The sequence below is a fragment of the Mustela putorius genome, unplaced genomic scaffold (genome assembly GCF_011764305.1).
Source record: "Mustela putorius furo isolate JIRA1106 unplaced genomic scaffold, ASM1176430v1.1 tig00003903_pilon_pilon_pilon, whole genome shotgun sequence".
Lineage (NCBI taxonomy): Eukaryota > Metazoa > Chordata > Mammalia > Carnivora > Mustelidae > Mustela > Mustela putorius.
In genome coordinates this window covers 1,113,999-1,136,182 of record NW_025422051.1, presented here as the reverse complement: position 1 = coordinate 1,136,182, position 22,184 = coordinate 1,113,999, and the positions used below count along the sequence as shown (strand labels likewise).

Below are 22,184 nucleotides of genomic sequence, written 5' to 3'. Positions count from 1 at the left end.
TTTTTGGTGGACAGTGAACAGAAAGGCAAAATGACATAATGTTTAAAGACATAAGCTTTAGAGTCACACAGCCTGAGTCCAAATCTTGCCTTTGCTACTGAGTAGTTATTTCATTGCTACTAAGTAGCTATTTCATCTTTGTTTCTTTCTCCTTTGTGAGCCTCAGTTCGTGAGCTGTTACGATAGTCACTCAGGAGACCCAAGTCAAAACTGCTGATTCGCTAAAAAAGGAACTTCTAAGTTAGCTGCTCACATAAGTCTTGAGTGCCTCATCCATTGGGCGTACAGTGACATCTATGTATCAGTTGGATGTATATGGGATTATATAAATCACATACTTACCAAGGTCAAGTCTAAGTGAATTACTTTTTTTTTTTTATAAATAGTTCTAAGTAGGTTTCCTAATGATATCCATCTATAATTTCTGACCACATGGTCTCTAGTTCCATCTTATTATTTGAAAGGTGGCTTAACTAACAAAATAAATTAACTGTTTACTTCTGAAACCTATGTGGATTCTCTACTATTTCCCTTACCTTACGAATTTCTCCCTGTTGGACAGTTTTTATGACATTAATCCATTCTTCCATGTCTTTCCGGTTGGGTGCAGCCAGGGTAACTTTTCGTTGTGGTGTGATCACCTAAACAAAAGGTTACATTATTAGCTGGATCACATTCTACAACTTTTCCCCCAAACAGAGCCTGTGACCTTTCCAAGGACTAGACAGGTCTACCAAGCCACTTCTTAAATATAAGACAGAAATTCCCAGAGCCACTTAAATGTAAGAAAGAAATTCTCAGATACCTACCCAAAATAATAATAATAGTAATGAGTAACAATTTAATAGTATTTATTATGTGCCAGGCAGTGCTCTATTACACTTTATATATATTATTTATTTCAATTTACATTATGGCCCCATGAAATGGCCATTAGTATTTTTCTCATTTCATAGTTAGGAAACCCAAGGCAAAGTTTAATGACTTGCCCAGACCACCTAGCAGGTAGAAAGCTGAGCCAGAATTAAAATACAGCTTCTTTGGCTCCAGAATACACATTTTTAAACATTAAGCCATGCACCATCTATTACTTCAGTGAGGCTGCTTGAAAATCTTACTCACTTACTGCTGCTTTGTCTACTTAAAAATGGTAAAAGGTAATATGCTTCAGCAGGGTATGCCTCTTTCTCTTTGAGGGGAGAGTGAAATAGTGAAAAGTCTAAAAATTCAGTTTCTTTCTTGATTATAGTCAAGGACAACTTGAAGACAATTTTACCATTGGTCTCTTAATCCTGATTGGTGTATGGATCCTGGCAGGAATAATGAGAAAGCCATGTTAGGGTCTAGCCGAGGTAGACCATGTCCAGGACTGGTCTTTTCCCAGAAGGCAGGAGGGACACAGATGGCTACAGCATCAGTGATTGCTTCAGTGGTCCTACTTGCCTTTACTACCAGCCCCCCAAATCTTAGAACTAGAGCTCACTATACCAACAAGAAATTTCCATCGCCTTTTGCATGTAGCACAGCATGAGTCTGTGATAGATAGGAATAGAATCTAGTGGGAATTATGACAACAGTCACTTATTTGGTCCCAACCCATTATTGTATGGGGCTGATCAATGATACCTCTGTGTTTTAATTAGGCTAAGGGACTTCCTAGTCCTTGGAATTTCTTTGTATAATAAAGATGAAAAACATTAGCATATATGCTCATCACCCAAAGGTTGAGATTTCTGGAATTGGGTCAAGAGAACTCTGAACTGTACTCTAGGTCACTGGCATATAAGAGAGAGAAATGATAGTAGAGTCTCCCTCTTATATCCTACTGTTTTACTTTCAAGAGTGAATGGAATGTGGACCAGTCACAAAAGTGGAGTATTGGGCCTGTAGGTTTTTAGTCTGCTAATTATCACTCTGCTGAAGAGGAACCCCAGTTTCCATAACCTACCACTAAGGCTGGGAGAAGACAATTCTAGAAGGAGGTGTGTAGGAGAATTTGCTATTTTTCAGTGAGCTTTCTGGTCTGGATCCACTTGAATAAGTGAAGATTTATGACATTTCATCAGTGCCAAAACCTTGAATGCATTCCTTGAAAATCCTCTGCTTTCTTTGAAGCATCAGTAATCTCAGCATAAGTTAGCTCTCACTTTGGATTAGGTTCTTATCTACCTCATCAATGGAGAGAGTGTCATGTAATGATTATCTTGTTATGTTCTACAGCATATTAGCAGTCTCTTGAAAACCTCACAGTGATACTCTTCTAAATCACCTTCACCAGGAGGATTGATTTTTTAATAATACTCATTCTCCCCACCACCCAGAAATCAGCTCAGCTTTATACCAGGCTGGTAATAGAGAATAAGACATCACTTTTTCCTCTCTGTCAATGGGCTGGTAAAAATTGTTTACATGAAATAATCTTTAGCACTCATTTGCTTTAAGTGGATTTCCACACACATTTTGGGATCAAAGGAGACTTGGGAAACATGCATTCCGAAGAGGAAACACATGGGTATGGCAACCCCTCCACCCAACTAGCTCACACCCCAACCAATTTAATCATTTCCAATATTACTTACACAAAAACTATGACAAAGATTTCTACAGCTGCTTTCTGCCAAGGCAACCTGAGACAGATCAATTGTTTCAAAGCGTGCAAACTGGAAAGAGATAAGAAGGAGAAGAAAAAAAATCTGGTTAATAATGTCAAAAGACACTAAAAAATACACACACACACGCACACACACACACACACACACAGGCATTTTTGGCAGTCATGAGCTTATCATTTCTTTGACTTGAGTGCTGGGATTTATTTAGCATTATGATTTTTGTTGATATATTATGTGACATACAAAAACCAAACCAAACTTGGGGCACCTGGGTGGCTCAGTGGGTTAAAGCCTCTGCCTGCAGCTCAGGTCATGATCTCAGGGTCCTGGGATCGAGCCCCGCATCGGGCTCTCTGCTTAGCAGGGAACCTGCTTCCCTTCCTCTCTCTCTGCCTGCCTCTTAAAAAAAAAAAAAAAGAAAAAAAAACCCAAACCAAACTAAAGCAAAACACAACTCTTCCTAAAACTGTTAGGTGGATTTACAGGAAGGCTTAGGTGGTTCAGAAATATTCAAAACTAAGGGTTTATGCTGTTGAAGATAATGGTATATGGCCTAGCTAAGGGCCAAAGGGAGCAGATAAGAGTTATTAGCTCCTATTTATTAGCTGGCAGCCTTTGACTTTGTTGCTAGTCCTATTCTGTTTGAGGCCTATGTCTCCTTATACATTGGCTATAATTGCTAACATCCAGCCAGCAGCAAGAAAAGCAGTACTATGAATAGAGATAGGGCTGGCTTCCCTGGCACAGAGCCTGTGCATTCATACAGGCCCCATGTTCAGAAGGGCCCTGCACTTGATTTATTTAATGCTCTGCTGTTACAATCTTAAAAAAATTTTTTATAATTTTTTTAAAGATTTTATTTATTTATTTGACAGACAGAGATTACAAGTAGGCAGAGAGGCAGGCAGAGAGAGAGAGAGGAGGAAGCAGGCTCCCTGCCAAGCAGAGAGCCTGATGCGGGGCTTGATCCCAGGACCCTGGGATCATGACCTGAGCCGAAGGCAGAGGCTTTAACCCACTGAGCCACCCAAGTGCCCCCAATCTTGAAATTTTTAATAATTTCATCTTTGGACATGTTTTGGAAATGAAGTCCAATGGGACAATCACTCATGAACATAAGCAGAGGAGATATGCACAACCTGCATGCCACCCCATGTCTTATCACTCCATTTGCATTCATGATGCCCATGAGCATAGAATTCCAGTGGACCCATGATGTATGGGAGTTCAACGAGACTCAAAGCAAGTACAAGGTAAGCATGTTACATCTATGACTGAGTAAGTAAGGGAGCTTACAGCCCTGAGAATCCACACTTATGTTAGGAACTAGAACTTGCCTCAAACAGAGAAAAAGGCAATGGTGTTCTAAGAAATATGAACAACCAAGGCACCCTATTGTGTTCTTTCTTACTTATGTTACTTCCCTATATTAGCCAATAATTTATGCTGAAAATGATAACATTGAAGGAAAGGGAAAGATAGGGCAGCCCATAATTCCTTTTTCTTTCAGCCAGGGTGCTGGTAGAATGTATAAATATCAAGATGTGAAATTAAAACAGTTGAGATGGCTTTGTATACTGGTAAGAACAAAATATGTATGTGTGTATGAGCTACTAAATACAAATTATATAATTTTGGTCATTTTTCATATGAGCTAAATGCTTTTATATTTGCTTTTAAAACTGGCATTGCATAATATACAGATGAATGGCAAAAATGCTAATAATTTAAAATTTTATCTTTTCTTAGAATGACATTAAATAACAAATAAAAGATGACATGACTAATCATTGTATTATATTTTAATATCTTTAATGATGTTTTTCCTTGCTTTTTAAATAAGGGGCCCTGCATTTTCATTTTGTACTGGGCACCACAAATTGTGTAGTTGGTTCTGATGTAGAAGCTAATTGAGGAACTCTATAGAGGTAAGGGAAAGAGGAAAGGGAAGGGAGAGAAAAGTGTCCCTCCATTTGGCCCAAAAGGACAAGTTAAAGGAAAAGTAGAAGATCTTAACTTCTACCTTGATGTTTGCCAACATGTCTTTACCTATTGGCTTATGTCCCCTCACAAACATTTCCTGGCATTCCCACCCACTCACCCAAAATGACAAGATCATGTAGATATTCTCTGGAATAAATATTCTATATATACTATATATTTTCTTACCGTGGGATGGTGTGCAAAACAGAGCCTTTGTCCTCGAACCAGAAAATACCTAAGCTTCCATCTCTTGAAGGAATTACAGTTCTTCAGCAAAGGTCCTTCCTTCAGTATTTTCTGAAAGATAAAGCATAATGTTGAGTAATTAAGTTGAGTAATTTGCTCTCTCAGTTAAGAATATCAGGTATCTGGATGGCTCTATCTCTGTCACATATCTGAGAAATGGCCCGAGAGCCAGATAAAAATACAAGGAAGTTAATTCAGTCAGAAAAGGAATTGGTTACCCTTGGAAAACGCATTCAGAATGATATAGGCTCTAAGTTCCTTAGGATATTTGGCCCAAGAAACATGGAGAACACCTCCACTTGTGGTAAGGGATGGGGAGGAGGGACATGAACATAAAAATATAAGAACAATATTCTTAGGAGAAGATAATTAATAGAGGGAAAATCTGTGTTCAGCAATGGCAGATATTCTGGAAGGCTCCAGATTGTAGCTGTAGACCATTCCTATCAGTGTTACAGTGTTCCTTTTAGAATATTAAGTTGGATCACATCCCCTCCCCTGCTCACGAAGGAAGGCCAATAGCTTCCTAACATTTTCAGAACCAAATCCAAAGTCTTTACCCTGACCTTCAAGGGATTTATGATCTGGTAAGAAAGAAAAAGAGTCACCAAAAAGGAACTACCTTCTGATTATTTTCATTATGTATCTCATAGTCTGGTCACTTTTTCACTTTTTGAACAGAATGACTCAAAGCAAGCATAGAATCTGTTTACCATTTTTATCTTTAGGAAGTTCTCAGTTACATTTATAGGATACAAACCAACATACGAGAGTGCCATTTGGGAGAAATATTCACAACCACAAAGCTGGAGCCAACCCATACTGAATGGACAAAGAGTCAGACTTAGTTAAGTCACCAAATTAGGGACTACCATGAATTCCAATCATAATCTAAATTAGAATTCACTGCTTAGTGGTGGTGCAAGTTTGGCCTACATAGTGTTTTTCAGTTTTTAATTAGCTGATAATATTTAAAGGACAGGAATATTTCACAGAAAAAGTCAAGTCTCTTGTTTCTTAAACAAACAAACAAACAAACAACCCAACAGATTGTTTCTCAGAGTCCGTAGTCTCTCATGGTGCATCTCCCACTCTAATGCCCCCCCTTCATTTGTCCCTACCGTCTCCTAATGTCCTCCATGCTATTCCTTATGTTCTACAAATTAGTGAAACCAAATGATAATTGGCTTTTTCTGCTTGACTTATTTCACTTAGCATAATCTCCTCCACTCTCATCCATGTTGATGCAAAAGCTGGGTATTCATCCTTTTTTTTTTTTTTTTAAGATTTTATTTATTTATCAGAGAGAAGGAGAAAGCGAGCACAGGCAGAGAGAATGGCAGGCAGAGGCAGAGGGAGAAGCAGGCTCCCTGCCGAGCAAGGAGCCCAATGTGGGACTCGATCCCAGGATGCTGGGATCACAACCTGAGCCGAAGGCAGCTGCTCAACCAACTTAGCTGATTAATATTTCATTGTATAGGAGTGCCTGGGTGGCTCAGTGGGTTAAGCCTTTGCTTTTGGCTCAGGTCATGATCCCAGGATCCTGGGATTGAGCCCCGCGTGGGGCTCTCTGCTCAGTGGGGAGCCTGCTTCCCCCTCTCTCTCTGCCTGCCTCTTTGCCTACTTTTGGTCTCTCTCTCTCTCTCTCTGTCAAATAAATGAATAAAATCTTTAAAAAAATATTCCATTGTATATATGGACCACATCTTTTTTATCATTTGTTTTTTGAAGGGCATCTCTGCTCTTTCCACATTTTGGCTATTGTGGACATTACTGCTATGAACATTGGGGCACATTTGGCCCTTCTTTTAACTGCATCTGTATTTTTGAGGCAAATACCCAGTAGTGTAATTGCTGGGTCTTAGGGTAGCTCTATTTTTAATTTTTTGAGGAACATCCACACTATTTTCCAAAGTGGCTGCACCAACTTGCATTCCCACCAACAGTGTAAGAGGATCCCTTTCTCCACAGCCTCTCCAACATCTGTTGTTTCTTGCCTAGTCAATTTTGGCCATTCTAACTGGTGTAAGGTGTTATCTCAGTGTGGTTTTGATTTGAATTTCCCTGATGGCTAATGATGATGAACATTTTTTCATGTGTATGTTTGCCATCTGTATGTCTTTTTTGGAAAAATGTCTGTTCATGTCTTCTGCCCATTTTTTGACTTGATTACTTGTTTTTTGGGTGTTGAGTTGGAGAAGTTCTTTATAGATCTTGGATATCAGCCCTTTGTCTGTAGTGTCATTTGCAAATATCTTCTCCCATTCCATGGATTACTTCTTTGTTTTGTTGATGGCTTCTTTGAGTTTAGAGGAGATGGGGGTAGGGGGATAGGTGAGCCTGAAGATGGGTATTAAGGAGGGCACATATTGCATGGAGCACTGAGTGTTATTCAAAAACAATGAATCATGGAACACTACATCAAAAACTAATGATGTACTGTATGGTGACTAACATAACACTAAAAAAAAAAAAAAACCCAGAAAATCTGGTAACAATGTCAACCTATAGTCTCACATGGCTTACAGTTTGCTGGATCAGAGTAGCAGTTGCTTCTTTCAGTTTGGGGTATTTGACTCCAGAAAGCATTTGAGCTTGGGACCCTGATCTAAGCAATCCTTTGCTACTCTTGTTCTCCCAAATATACACACATCTATTACACTCTCTGTTATCTTACCTCCAACCCATAAGATAGCACTAACAGGTAGAACCTCTGTATGTCAACTGTAAAGTCAGTTCATGAGGAAAGTTTACTTGGGTCCTTTTGATAATTTACGGGAGTTTCAATGTTATTATAATACCCTTGAGATGTTTACAAAAGAATGGTGTGAAAGAGTCAAGACAAAGTGAACATTAAGATCTGTGGGAAGGGGAAAGCTGGCAGGGAGAGTGAGAAGTTATATTGAAATTGTTAAAACTGAGTCATCAATAGAAAACAACTATTCTAAGCATTGTAATTACATCAGTCTTTCTCTGATCTGGTGGTCTATGGTATATACTCTCAATGATGGTATTTAATTTTCTCTATCCCAACTTCTTCACCTCTATGCTGTATATTCTTCCATATTAAGTCTTAATGATACCTAAACAGTCATATTATCCCTTTCTGCTAAAGACTAAAGTTCAAAATTTTAACTGCTACAACCATTGAAGCCATAGCCATTATTTCTGCGCCTTTCTCAAGTTATTCTATTTAGTCAATTATTAAGTGTTTCTCATACTGTTCTTACATTTGTAATAGACAGTGTCCCCTATAATAGCTCATTTTTAGTGAGCTATTATAATAGTAATGAGAAATGAGTAGGGGGATTTGTTCCTCTAGAAGATTCCCAGAACTCTGGGCTTTCTGGCCTTCAGAAAATTCTCAGACCCTGGTGATTTGAAACATTGAAGTAATAGAATTCAGCCTCTTCTTCCCAGCTGATTCCTTCCATGAAATATTAGTAATGACCCACTCTTTAATTCCCCTTCCTGGTACTAAAGAAATGGTTCTCTTTTCTTCTCTTACCTGTGCCTTGCTAATTAATGACATTTTATTATCCATCCAAGGACACAGTGAACCAACCAATTAATTAATTAATCTATTAATCTGAGGACACAGCAAGTCATCAAAACCTTCATTTCTCATTCCATGAGCCTAGTATTTGTCAGTCAAGAAAAAGGAAAAATTGACTTTGCGATACATGTATCATTGGATAAAGTGCTTCATTCATATTTTCTGAGCTTCTAATATGGACTTCACCTTTGGCAGGGCCCTTTGGGGTAGCTGAAGAAATTGCAGGCACATTCTCTGCCTCAAAGATAAGGATAATGGGAGTAGAGGAGGAGGGACTGATAATTCATGTAGAGAGAAACAAAGTTATATGAGCTCAGAGAATTATTTGAAAAAGCCTTGGAGGCTTCATGCTTATTGCTCTAAGTGTTTACCTTCTGATTCAAATGAGGGGTTCCACCAAGACAGTGTTTATCTACTCAAATATCCTATAATTTGGTATACCAGCCAAATCATAATTATCTCTTCTCTGTGCCATAATATTAAACTGATCACTTTGAATGCACAGCTTTAAGTGTAGGGATATCTAGTCAATATCCATAGAGGGCTGGTTGGTAACAAAAGGATCATCAAGACTTAGCAAGGGAATTGGAGAGACAAATATCAGTTGCTACTAAATTCTAGGTGATTATGATTAAATGCTGACAAATATTACTAGCTCATTCCATTTTTTAAGACAAGCTGGCAATACAAACTAAAATCTGTGTGAAGTTTTGTAATATTTAAATACTAGGAACTAACTAACTTTTTAAAAATTTGTGAGTGCCAAACAAAACATATATGCAGGACAAAGCCCACCCACAGCAACCAGTCTGAAATTTCTGAACTATAACAATTGTCACTTTCCCTAGAGGAAAAAGTGAATTAAGTGGTAGTTATTTCTAGTGTCAGAGGAGATTGCAGTGCATGAATTTAGAGTTTGTGTGTTAGGATCCTGTGTATGAGATGTATATTACCATGTTGGGAGCAGATAAATGTTGATGTGGTCCATGTATAGTAGGTAGGAAGTTTAGAAGGTCACACAAGAGTTTCTTAAGTTCTAAACACAGACTCTATATCATCAACTCTGAACTTCCACAAATATAAAAATCTGGGTTGGAAAAGGTAAAATTACTATAGTTCCTTTCCTTTTTAACTCTGTCCACCTTTGGGAGAAACTTACCTACTAACCCAATCCCCATTTTTAGATAAACCACTTTTTATTTAAAGCTCAAAAAGTGCCCCAACTTGAACAAGAAGAAGCTAAAAATCAATCACTTGCCTCAAGTCAATAAAATATGTGCATGCAAACAAATTTTTACCTGCTCAAGGCTACTAAACCTAACAACCATGTGAGACAAAAATTGGAAGACACACACACACACACACACACACACACACCTTGCAAAGGGTAGCTTTGGAAGAATGCTTGTGTCCCATGAGAGTATTTGCATAGTGTTTCCCAGTTCCTGGCTGTTTGCAGATAACATCATCTCATTACCCTCCACCACAACTATGCAGTGGTACCTCCAATTTCCAGAAGGTAAATCTGAGGATTGGGTGTTTTCTGTTGCTTTGCTTGAGGAACCACAATTATAAAATATTGGTGAGCTCTATGCTCTTTCCACTACTCTGCCCATGGCAAGAAAATGTGGAGTGACTGGATAATTAGTATGCACACCACAGAGTAAACATACTAATCAAACTTCATCCTGAAAGATAAGACCATAGATATCAAAGAATTAAAAGCTGTTCTATGAACAGTTCTGAATATCAGTATTAAAACTGTTAATGAGCTTCCCTCTAAGAGGTAAATGGTAATCCATAGTGAACAAGAAGGGAGTTCTCCTGTTTTTTTTGTTTGTTTGTTTGTTTGTTTTAAGTGACTGTCCTGGGTGGGGAGGAAGCAAAATGGCAGAGGAGTAGGAGACCGAAATAGCATTAGGTCCCAGGAGTTCAGCTAGATAGTTATCAAACCATTCTGAACACCCACAAATGGAAAAGGAGATAGAAGAGAAGAAGAGCAGCAATTCCAGGAATAGAAAAGTGACCAATTTTGGGAAGGTAGGATGTGTGGAGAAGTGAATCGAGGTGACGAGAAGAGAGACTGTGGGAGGAGGAGCCGGCTCCTGGCAAGTGATGGAGCAGTGGACACAAAACCAGAACTTTTAGAAGTCTGCTCCACTGAGGGACATCACTCCAGAGGCTAAGCAGGAGGTGGAGCCATCATGGGGACAGTGTGGTCTCAGGTGCCGCAGGGTCACAGAAAGACAATGGGTGTCTGAGTGTGGCAGAGCTGCCAGGTATCAGAGTGGGGAAGCTGGCTATAGAGACAGAGCTGAGGAGTGCACTCTTAGCTCAGGGTTACCTTAAACCATGATCTAAGTCACAGTTGGGCCACTGCTCTTTGAGCGTGGACCCCAAAAGTGGCAGATCCTGAGAGACCCCCTCCTTCCTCCTCTGGGAGGAGTGGCATGGGAGTGCACTGCAGGAATCTGTTGGGTTTGGAGACTCCAAATGGGGCCATGTGCCAGAGATCGAAACACTCAGTCACAGGCTGGGTGATCTCGGAGTGTAGCCAGAGACCAAGGAGATGGGGGGAAATGCCTGCTTTTCTCTGAAGGCACACTGAGAAGTGGGGTCTTGAGCTCTCGGCTCCTCCAGGCTGGAGATTGGGAGGTCGCCATTTTCATTATTGTCCTCCAAAGCATTCAGGGACAAAAGCATCGAGAGCGAACCCAAGCATGTTATTTAGCCTGGCCCCTGGCAAGGGCTGTGCAATTCTGCCTTTGGCAAGGACATTTGAGATACACTGCAACAGGCACCTTCCCCAGAAGATCAGTAAGAACATCCAGTCAAGACCAAGTTCACCATTCAACGAAAACTGCGGAAGTCCAGAGCGAGGGGACAGTAACACATAGAATTCATGGCTTTTTTCCCCATGATCCTTTAGTCTTGCGAAGTTAAATCTTTTAAAAAGATTTTATTTATTTATTTAACAGACAGAGATCACAAGTAGGGAGAGAGGCAGGCAGAGAGAGAGGGGGAAGCAGGCTCCCTGCTGAGCAGAGAGCCTGATGCAGGGCCTGATCCCAGGACCCTGAGATCATGACCTGAGCCGAAGGCAGAGGCCCTAACTCACTGAGCCACCCAGGCATCCCTAATTTTTTTAAATTTTTTTTTCTTAATCCAGTTTTTAACTTCTACTTATTCCTTTTTAATGTCTTTGAACTATTTTATCAATACCTTTTTAAAAATATTTTAAATTTCATTGTTATAGTCATTTTTCTCCCTTCATTGTATTTAACATTACTTTTGTATACATATAGGTTTTTTCTTTAAAATTTTAAGATACAATTTCTTCTAATAGATCAAAATATATCCTAAATCTAACTCCAGATTGATACATTCTCTCCTCTATTTTTCTTTTTCCAACCAACGTATCATTTCCTTTTTTAGACTATTTTTTAATTTTCATCTTTACAATCATATTTCATCCCTTTATCGTGTTTACCCATATATATGGTGTGTGTATATAAATATATATATACATATATATATACATATACATGTATATACAAATTTAAAAATTATATAAAAATTTATATATAAGTTTTATAAATATATAAATAAACTTATAAATAAAAATATACATATAAATATGTAAGTAAATAAGTAAATTTGTCCCTTCCTTAAAAATTTTGGGAGGTAATTTCTTTCAAGAGACCAGAATACACACAAAGTGAAGTGTGTGGCTCCATTCTATTCACCAGTTATACACACACACACACACACACGTATATGTAATTCTTTTTTCCCCCTTTCTTCTCCCTCCTGGTTTCGGGTCTCTTTTTATTTGGTTAGCATATATTTCTCTGGGGTCTTTGCCATCCTTTTAGTATTTTACTCTCTCAATCATATATTATTATCTGGATAAAATGACAAGGTGGAAAAACACACCACAAAAAAAGAAAAAGAGGCAGTACTAATGACAATGGACCTAATCAATACGAACATTGGTAATATGTCAGAACAAGAGTTCAGAAGGATGATTATCAAGGTGCTAGCTAGGCTCGAAAAAGGCATGGAAGATATTAGAGAATTCCTTTCTGGAGAAATAAAATCCCTTTCTGGGGAAATAAAAGAGCTAAAACCTAACCAAGTTGGAATGAAAAAAGCTATTAATATGGTGCAATAAAAAATGGAGGGGCTTACTTCTAGGATAAATGAGGCAGAAGAGAGAATTAGTGCTTTAGAAGATCAAATGATAGAAAATAAAGAAGCTGAGAAAAACAGAGACAAACAATGACTGGACCGTAAGGGGAGAATTTGAGAGATAAGTGATACCATAAGATGAAACAATATTAGAGTAATTGGGATGGCAGAAGAAGAAGAAAGAGGGGGGGGAAGGTATATTGGAGCAAATTATAGCAGGGAATTTCCCTAATATGGCAAAGGGAACAAGCATCAAAATCCAGGAGGCACAGAGAACTCCCCTCAAAATCAATAAAAATAGGTCCACACCCCATCATCTACTAGTACAACTAACAAGTCTCAGTGACAAAGAGAAAATCCTGAAAGCAACTCTGGAAGAGGTCTGTAACATACAATGGCAGAAATATTAGATTGGCAGCAGACTTATTTACAGAGACCTGGCAGGCCAGAAAGAATGGGCATGATATGTTCAGCACACTAAATGAGAAAAATACATAGCCAAGAACACTATATTCAGCTTGGCTGTCATTGAAAATAGAAGAAGAAAACAAAAGTTTCCAGGACAAACAAAAATTAAAAGAATTTGTAACACCAAATCAGTCCTACAAGAAATATTGAAAGGATCCTCTAGGCAAAGAGAGAGCCTAAAAGTAATAGACCAGAAAGAAACAGACACAATATACAGCAATAGTCACCTTACAGGCAATACAATAGCACTAAATTCATATCTTTCAATAGTTACCCTGAATGTAAATGGGCTAAATGCCCCAATCAAAAGACACAGGGTATCAGAATGGATTAAAAAAAAAAAAAAAAAACAAGACCCCTTGATATGCTGTCTGCAGGAAACTCATTTTAGACCAAAAGACACCTCCAGGTTTAAAGTGAGGGGGTGGAAAACAATTTACCCTCTTAATGAACATCAAAACAAAGCTGGGGTGGCAATCCTTATATCAGATAAATTAGATTTTAAACCAAAGCCTATAATAAGAGATGAGGAAGGACACTATATCATACTTAAAGTGTCTGTCCCACAAGAAGATCCAACAACTTTCAATATCTATGCCCCTCACATGAAAGCAGCCAATTATATAAACCAATTAAAAACAAAATCAAAGAAACACATCAACCATAATACAATAATAGTAGGGGACTTTAATACCCCCCTCACTGAAATGGAAAGATCATTTAAGCAAAAGATTAACAAGGAAATAAAAGCTTTTAATGACACACTGGACCAGATGGACATCACAGGTCTATTCAAAATATTTCATCCCAAAGCAATAGAATACACATTCTTCTCTAGTGCACATGAAACATTATCTAGAATGGATCCCATCCCAGGTCACAAATCAGGTCTCAACTGGTACCAAAAGATTGGGATCATTCCCTGTATATTTTCAGACCACAATGCTCTGAAGCTAGAACTCAATCACAAGAGGAAAGTTGGAAAGAACTCATATATGGAGGCTAAAGAGCATCCTAGTAAAGAATGAATGGGTCAACCAGGAAATAAAAGAAGAATTGGAAAATTCATGGAAACAAATGAAAATGAAAACACAGTGGTTCAAAACCTGTAGGACACAGCAAAGGCAGTCCTGAGAGGAAAGTATATAGCGATACAAGACTTTCTTAAGAAAAATAAAAGGTCTCAAATACACAACCTAACCCTACACCTAAAGGAGCTGGAGAAAGCGCAGCAAAGAAAGCCTAAACCTAGCAGGAGAAGAGAAATAATAAACAGCAGAGCAGAGATCAATGAGATAGAAACCAAAAGAACAGTAGAACAAATCAACAAACTAGGAGTTGGTTCTTTGAAAGAATTAATAAGATTGATAACCCCTGGTCAGACTTATCAAAAAGAAAAGAGAAAGGACCCAAATAAATAAAATCATGAATGAAAGAGGAGAGATCACAACCAACGTCAAACAAATATAAACAATTATAAGAACATATTATGAGCAGCTACACACCAACAAATTTGACAATCTGGATGAAATGGATGCACTCCTAGAGACATATAAACTACCAAAACTGAATCAGGAAGAAGTATAAAACCTGAACAGACCCATAACCAGTAAGGAGATTGAAGCAGTCATCAAAAATCTCCCAACAAACAAGAGCCCAGGGCCAGAAGGCTTCCCAGCGGAATTCAACCAAACATTTAAAGAAGAATTAATACCTATTCTCCTGAAATGGTCCCAAAAAATAGAAATGGAAGGAAAACTTCCAAACCCATTTTATGAGGCCAGAATTACCTTGATGCCAAAACCAGACAAAGACCCCATCAAAAAGGAGAATTACAGACCAATAACCTTGATGAACATGGATGCAACTATTCTCACCAAAATACTAGCCAAAAGGACCCAACAGTACGTTAAAAGGATTATTCACAGCACCAAGTAGGATTTCTTCCTCAGCTGCAAGTTTGGTTCAACATCCACGAATCAATCAATGTGATACAATACATTAATAAAAGAAAGAACTTGAAGCAGATGACACTCTCAATAGATGCTGAAAGTGCATTTGACACAGTACAGCATCCTTTCTTGATCAAAATTCTTCATGATGTAGGGATAAAGGGTACATAACTCAATATCATAGAAGCCATCTGTGAAAAACCCACAGCCAATATCATTCTTAATGGGAAAAAACTGAGAGCTTTTCCCCTAAGGTCAGGAACATGGCAGGACTGTCCACTATCACCACTGCTGTTCAACCTAGAACTAGGAGTCCTAGCCTCAGCAATCAGACAACAAAAAGAAATAAAAGGCATCCGAATCAGCAAAGAAGAAGTCAAACTCTCACTCTTTGCAGATGACATGATACTTTATGTGAAAAACCCAAAAGACTCCACCCCACAATTGCTAGAACTCATACACAAGAATTCAGCAGAGTGGCAGGGTATAAAATCAATGCACAAAAAAATCAATTGCATTTCTATACACCAACAGCAAGACAGAAGAAAGAGAAATTAAGAATTAAATCCCATTTACAATTGCACCCAAAACCATAAGACACCTGGGAATAAACCTAACCAAAGAGGCAAAGAATTTGTACTCAGAAAATTATAAAGGACTCATGAAAGCAATGGAGGAATACATAAAGAAATGGCAAAATATTCCATTCTCATAGATTGGAAGAACAAATATTGTGAAAATATCTATGCTACCAAAAGTAATCTATGCATTTCATGAAATCCCTATCAAAATGCCATCAATGCTTTTTCAAAGAAATGGAACAAATAATCCTAAAATTTATATGGAACCAGAAAAGACCCCAAATAGCCAGAGGAATGTTGAAAAGGAAAACCAAAGTTGGTGGCATCAAAATTCCAGACTTCAAGCTGTATTAGAAAGCTGTAATCATTAAGACAGTATGGTATTGGTACAAAAACAGACACATAGACCAGTGGAATAGAATAGAGAGTCCATAAATAGACCCTCAACTCTATGATCAAATAATCATCACAAAGCAGCAAAGAATGTTCAGTGGAAAAAAGACAATTTCATCAACAAATGGTGCTGGGAAAATTGGATAGCCACATGCAGAAAAATGAAACTGGACCATTTCCTTATACCACACAGAAAAATAGACTCAAAATGGATGAAAGACCTCAATGTAAGATAGGAATCCATCAAAATCCTTGAATAGAACACAGGCAACTACCTCTTTAACCTCAGCCACAGCAACTTCTTCCTAGAAACATTGCCAAAGGCAAGGGAAGCCAGGGCAAAAATGAACTATTGGAACTTCATCAAGATCAAAAGCTTTCGCACAGCAAAGAAAATAGTCAACAAAACCAAAAGACAACTGACAGAATGGAGAAGATTTTTGCAAATGACATGAGATAAAGGGCTAATTTCCAAAATCCAGAAAGAATTTATCAAACTCAACACCCAAAGAACAAATAATCCAATCAAGAAATGGCCAGAAGACTCACGAACAGACATTTCTGCAAAGAAGACATCCTGAAGGCCCACAGACACATGAAAAAGTGCTCCACATCACTAGGCATCAGGTAAATACAAATCAAAACCACAGTGAGATACCACCTCACACCAGTCAGAATGGCTAAAATTAACAAGTCAGGAAATGACAGATGTTGGCGAGGATGCAAAGACAGGGGAACCCTCCTACACTGCTGGTGGGAATGCAAATTGGTTCAGCCCCTCTGGAAAATAGTATGGAGGTTCCTCAAAAAGTTGTAAATAGAGCTACTCTACAACCCAGCAATTGCATTACTGGGTATTTACACTAAAGATACAAATGTAGTGATCCGAAGGGGCACATGCACCCAAATGTTTATAGCAGCAATGTCCACAATAGTCAAACTATGGAAAGAACCTAGATGTCCATCAACAGAAGAATGGACAAAGAAGATGTGAGATATATATATAAATATCTATCTATATATATATATATATATAAAACTATACACACACACACAATGGAATACTATGCAGTCATCAAAAGAAATGTAACCTTGCCATTTGCAATGATGTGGATGGAACTAGAGGGTATTATGCTGAGTGAAATAAGTCAATCAGAGAAAGACAACTATCATATGATCTCTCTGATACGAAGAATATGAGAAGCAGGGCAGGGGGTGGTTGGGGGAGGGAAGAAAAAAAAAATGAAACAAGATGGGACCGGGAGGGAGACAAACCATAAGAGACTCTTTTTTTTTTTTTAAAGAGTTTATTTATTTGACAGAGAGAGAGATCACAAGTAGGTAGAGAAAGAGGGAGAAGCAGGCTCCCCACTGAGCAGAAAGCCCGATGCAGGGCTCAATCCTAGGACCCTGAGGTCGTGACTTGAGCCGAAGGCAGAGGCTTAACCCACTGAGCCACCCAGGCACCCCCATAAGACTCTTAATCTCAAAAAACAAACTGAGGGTTGCTGGGGGGTGAGGAGGTAGGGAGAGGATTATGGACATTGGGGAGGGTATGTGGTATGGTAGGCCTGTGAAATGTGTAAGCTTGATGATTCATAGACCTGTACTCCTCGGGCAGGTCTATAATATGATATAATATAATATAATATAATATAATATATAATACATTATATGTTAATAAAAATAATTAAGAAAATAAATAAAATGACTGTCCAGGATTGACTAGAACAGTAATGAGAATTCACATGTATACTGCATGTTCAATTGATAAAGTACTTTTACTTTTGCTATTGAATCCTCTCAGCTGCTCTTTGAAGTTGATAGTGAAGGCATCTAACTCAATATTGCCCTATGAAAGATAACCTGAGCTGCAGTTTAAGTGGCTTGACCATATATTTTTATTTCTTAGACATATCAAGACGCTTGAAATTTTTCCTCTCAAATAAAATTGTCTGTTTGTTTTGCATTTCTGAGATTTCACAGCATCTTGGGGAAAAAAATTTGTCAGAAGAATCCATCTCTAATGTTATTATGAAAGGCAATGAGGAATAGGTTCTATATGTAAAATTTTTCTTGGTGGCCACCTTTACAGGCATACAAGTATTTCACAAAAAATGGAGCACACCAGTAATCTTTTTGGTCCAAGCTGCCACATTTCTGTGCCAATGTTTTGACACTGCAGATAGGAAGAAGTTAGGAAGGGTCATAGGATCCTTGTACATACTGAAATGCCATGTGATCCATCTGATGCTTCTTAAACCAGAACATACTGTAAGCAAGCCTCCTACGCCTTCCTGTCAGTTTTATCCGACATTAAAACCAAAACACTGTAGTGTCTATTCTTAAGGTCTCAAGGTTGGTTGTTTTGTAGTGGGAGTGAGTGTGGTGTTGAGTCCAACTACCACAGAGATGGATCAGCTTCATTCAAATCCAAGATTACAGAATTTATCAAAGTATAGGTAATTCAGGTTCACACAAAATGTCTTTGCCTAAAGTGTAGCAACAATTGCAGAGGAAGCTAGAGCTTTGGAAAGCTCTGCTTCAGTTTTCTTTCAGGTCTTCTTTGAGAAGTCGATCTCCATTATTCCCAGAAGCTCTTGCATCCTGGCACAGATGACCTCTCTCCCTGATGCTCTGCAATTCAGCATGTACAAATTAATTGCCAGCAGTGCGGGTAAGATTTCCCTTGCCCCATATTTATTAAATATCTTCTACAAAATATCTCAACAGGGTCTACAAAACAGCCAAATTTCCTATATATAATTAACACCTGCCTGCTGCTTAATTAAGAAAGGGCAAGTACAGCTGCTGCTGTGACCTTTTCCTATATTCTTCCCAAATCCCCAAAGCTGTGACTATCAGCTACGTCTGTTTTACTGTGGCTCAGTGAGCTTTTGATGGGTGAGGCTTTAGGGGTTTTGTTTTTTCTTTAATGTTTCCTAGCAAAAGGAGCCCTTATTACATAGCCAAATTGAATTCTACCCCTAGCCAATCGAAGAGTAGGCAAGCATCATGACATGTACCACTACCTGTTACTAGCTTGGTGTTCTTCTGTTTTACTTTCTCATGCTGATCTTGGGAGGGAGGTGGATCAAGTTGGGAGAGGAGTAGGTTACCACTCTTCAGCGGAGAACAGGTCTCCCATCATGAGCACAGCTGGGGAAGCCAGCTTCCTGCTTATGGCTCTTTCAGTCTGAAAACCTGGAACATCTCTTCTCTTTGCCTTGGGGGCCGAGGTGATGGGAAGAAAGCCATGTCCCAAAATGGCCTGTCAAAGTTGATTCAGAGCAACAATGTTTGATTTGGTTAAAATGTAACTTCAGGTGCTTTAGGCTTTAAACAAGACCAAAACTGGTGTTTCACTGAAAACTTAACATTCCCCAGGGGTCCTGTTGACATGGCAGGAGTCAGACAGACTGGCTCCAGTGTTTACTAGCTGTGTGGCCTTGGGAAAATCACTTAACCTCTCTGAGCCCCAATTTCCTTGTCTTGTTAGATGAGGATATCTCACAGAACATGTGTCTGCCACTCTATAAGTGTGAGCCCCTCCTAGATTGTGGAGGCAGAGGCTTGTGCCACAGTTTCATTCACCCCACTAATGGGAGCTTTCCCCTTGGCACTAGCAACTCTGGATGGCTAAGGGTTGCAGCAGAAGAATGTGAAGGTGACCAGTTGTTCCAGTTTTCCTAGGACTGTAAGTGCTAAAACCAGGAAAGTCATGGGAAAACCAAAATATGTTGGTCACCTTAACATTGAAGAATCAGATCTTTCTACTGCTCAGGTCTGTAAGGACTATAGCTGCAAATCCCTCTCACTATTTCTTGTGCTAAGGAAGAACTATATAGATAATCATCCATGTCCCTATTCTCTACTAGTGAAATAAAATAAAGTTGAGAATGATACTACATTTGTTTTCTGAATAGGCAAAAACTTTAACCAGTTCCTCACACATCATTCAAAAGATATTTTATACACATGTACAAACATACATACACATATTATTTTGACTTCATGTATGCAAAGTGTTTTGTTTCTCACTTTCTATGCCTAATTCATCATGGAGTCCTTTTAATATTGGTACATACTGAGCTACCTCATTTCCTTTTACAACTGCATAGCATTCCACTGTATGGATGTAATGTGATTTACTTAAACAGTCCCCTATTAGTGGAAGTGGTTTAAAATATTATTCTATTTCAAACAACATTGCAGTGACTTTCAGTATTTACATATCATTTTGCACTGGTGTGAGTACATTGATAAGATAAATATCAAGGGTTGGTAACTTTAAAACTAGTCTACTGGGACCATAAAACCCAGACACATATGTCTTCTCAAATCTCTCTATGTCTCTCCCTTTCCTTTTTCTATTGTTGGAGTTTCCTAGGAAGGGTAAGGACCACTAATTGCTTGGGGGTTGGGGAGGAGGTGAGTAATTTGGACTGAGGCTGACAAAGTGCAGAAAACAGTAACCTGGCTCTTCATAATTGCTCTGGGACCAGCAGCAGCCAGGAAGGGGGAAGAGCTCAGCTGAGTCCTCCCAGACCTATACAAAGATTTGCATGCTGGTTTGCTGCCTTTAACTGTGCAGACTTCAACATGCTATTTCACTGCTATAAGGGACTAGCAAGATAGCTGAAGGTGGGAATATGAAGATGGGGTTTATGTAGTTCAAAATTTGTGCTCTTGCTGCAAAACTGCCTTTTAATTTTCAGAGCTAGACCTTAACAATGACTAATCATCTTCCTCCTCACCCCATTAGAGATGATGAAAATAAGGCCCTAAGAGGGACTGTACTTACCCGATTCAAACAGAAAATTAATGGCAGGACCAGGACTGGGGCTTCAGGTCACTCTATTTTAGTGGTGTGGGGAATCTTCACTAACTCTTTAATGGGAGTGAAGGTGCCCTATAACCACAGTCACTGAGTTTGTTTTGTATTGGAAGTGCCTTCTGGAACATATGCATAGTTTGGGGGGCTCTAGCAGGATATCAGGGAAAGGGATGCAAGGACCAGCAGGGAAATAGCTTGGCTCTAAGAGCTGGATCATGAGGAAGGGTTGGGTCAGAGCTTTGGAAGTTTGGGGAGAAAAGTAGCTTATGGTAAGGCAGAAGGTTGTCCTTCCTCTGCAAATGCAGGGAAGGCTAAAGGTGTCAACTAGGGAAAAGAGAATTGTTTTTGAGCCTTGGGAAAACTAAAAGCTCAGAAACAGAAAACCCAGTGAAATGAATAGTGTAAGTGGGAACTTAGTGGAAGACTCATGTTGCTGTAGCACAGTTGCTAATGGTTAGAAAAGGAAGTTAAGTGGTCACACAAGGTCCCTAAATGAAAGATATCAGATAATTTTGGACCCTGGTCTTCAAGTTATCCAAGATCACAGACAGCAGGGCATCAATTATCTAGTGCCACCAACTTAAAAGGAATGACTGTTTCCAATAAAAAAAGGAATGATTTATTCCAACTGCCTTATTCCCCACCCTTTCATCTACCAGCTACCAACAATGGATAAGTTCTTCTGTGGGTGTTTCTTCTTGGGGGCATCCTGCCTGTTGCTTCCAGCTCTGGGATCCCACCACCAAGGCACATGATATCCTAACCAACTCCTTTGAGATTAGTGGTTCCTGTTCTGACTCTGGTGATGTCCTCATTGAAGCAGCCAGCGCAGTGATTTCTTCTTCAAGTTTCTCTTCAACTATACCCCTCAAAAGGAAGAGAGTCGTTTGGGGCTAACAAATGCCTGTGATTAGCCCTTGGTTTACATGCATTATCTCATTTAATGCCCACAGTAACAGTCCTGTAAGAGAGGTGGAGAAGTTGAGGCTTAGAGAGGTTAAGTGACTAGTTCAAGTCATAGTAACCTGGGTCTGTTTGACTTTACTGCCTGTCCCGTCCAAATACCAAGCAGCTACAGGGTGGTCACCATGTTCTGGCTTGGGTGTCAGGTCTAACCTGGGAATCACTATAATCCGCTTCTTCACCCTATAGAGGCCACCATTTCACCCAATAGGAAAAGCAATGGGCTGGCAATGTCTACAGATTTCCCACTAGTTTAGCTGGAGTAGACCATATACTGCAAATGAGTCACAAATGGGGAGGAAAAAAATCACAATCCTTTAGAGAGGTGCCTGAAATGTCATAATTTCAAATTTTGCATATTTTAATACTTTGTAACAACATGCTATATACCATTCTTAGGAG

The 22,184-nt window shown here is 39.0% G+C and overlaps 1 protein-coding gene across 1 annotated transcript in view; it reads right to left on the bottom strand.

Annotated features, from left to right (window-relative positions):
- The window catches only part of DGKK (diacylglycerol kinase kappa), a 163,658-nt gene that overhangs the window by 107,701 nt on the left and 33,773 nt on the right, over positions 1–22,184 (bottom strand). Inside the window, exons 2-4 of the mRNA XM_004755125.3 lie at positions 4,782–4,892; positions 2,580–2,660; positions 537–641 (exon numbers count right to left, since the gene is read on the bottom strand). Of these exons, the coding sequence (XP_004755182.1) occupies positions 537–641; positions 2,580–2,660; positions 4,782–4,892 (297 nt within the window). The remainder of the gene's footprint in view (positions 1–536; positions 642–2,579; positions 2,661–4,781; positions 4,893–22,184) is intronic.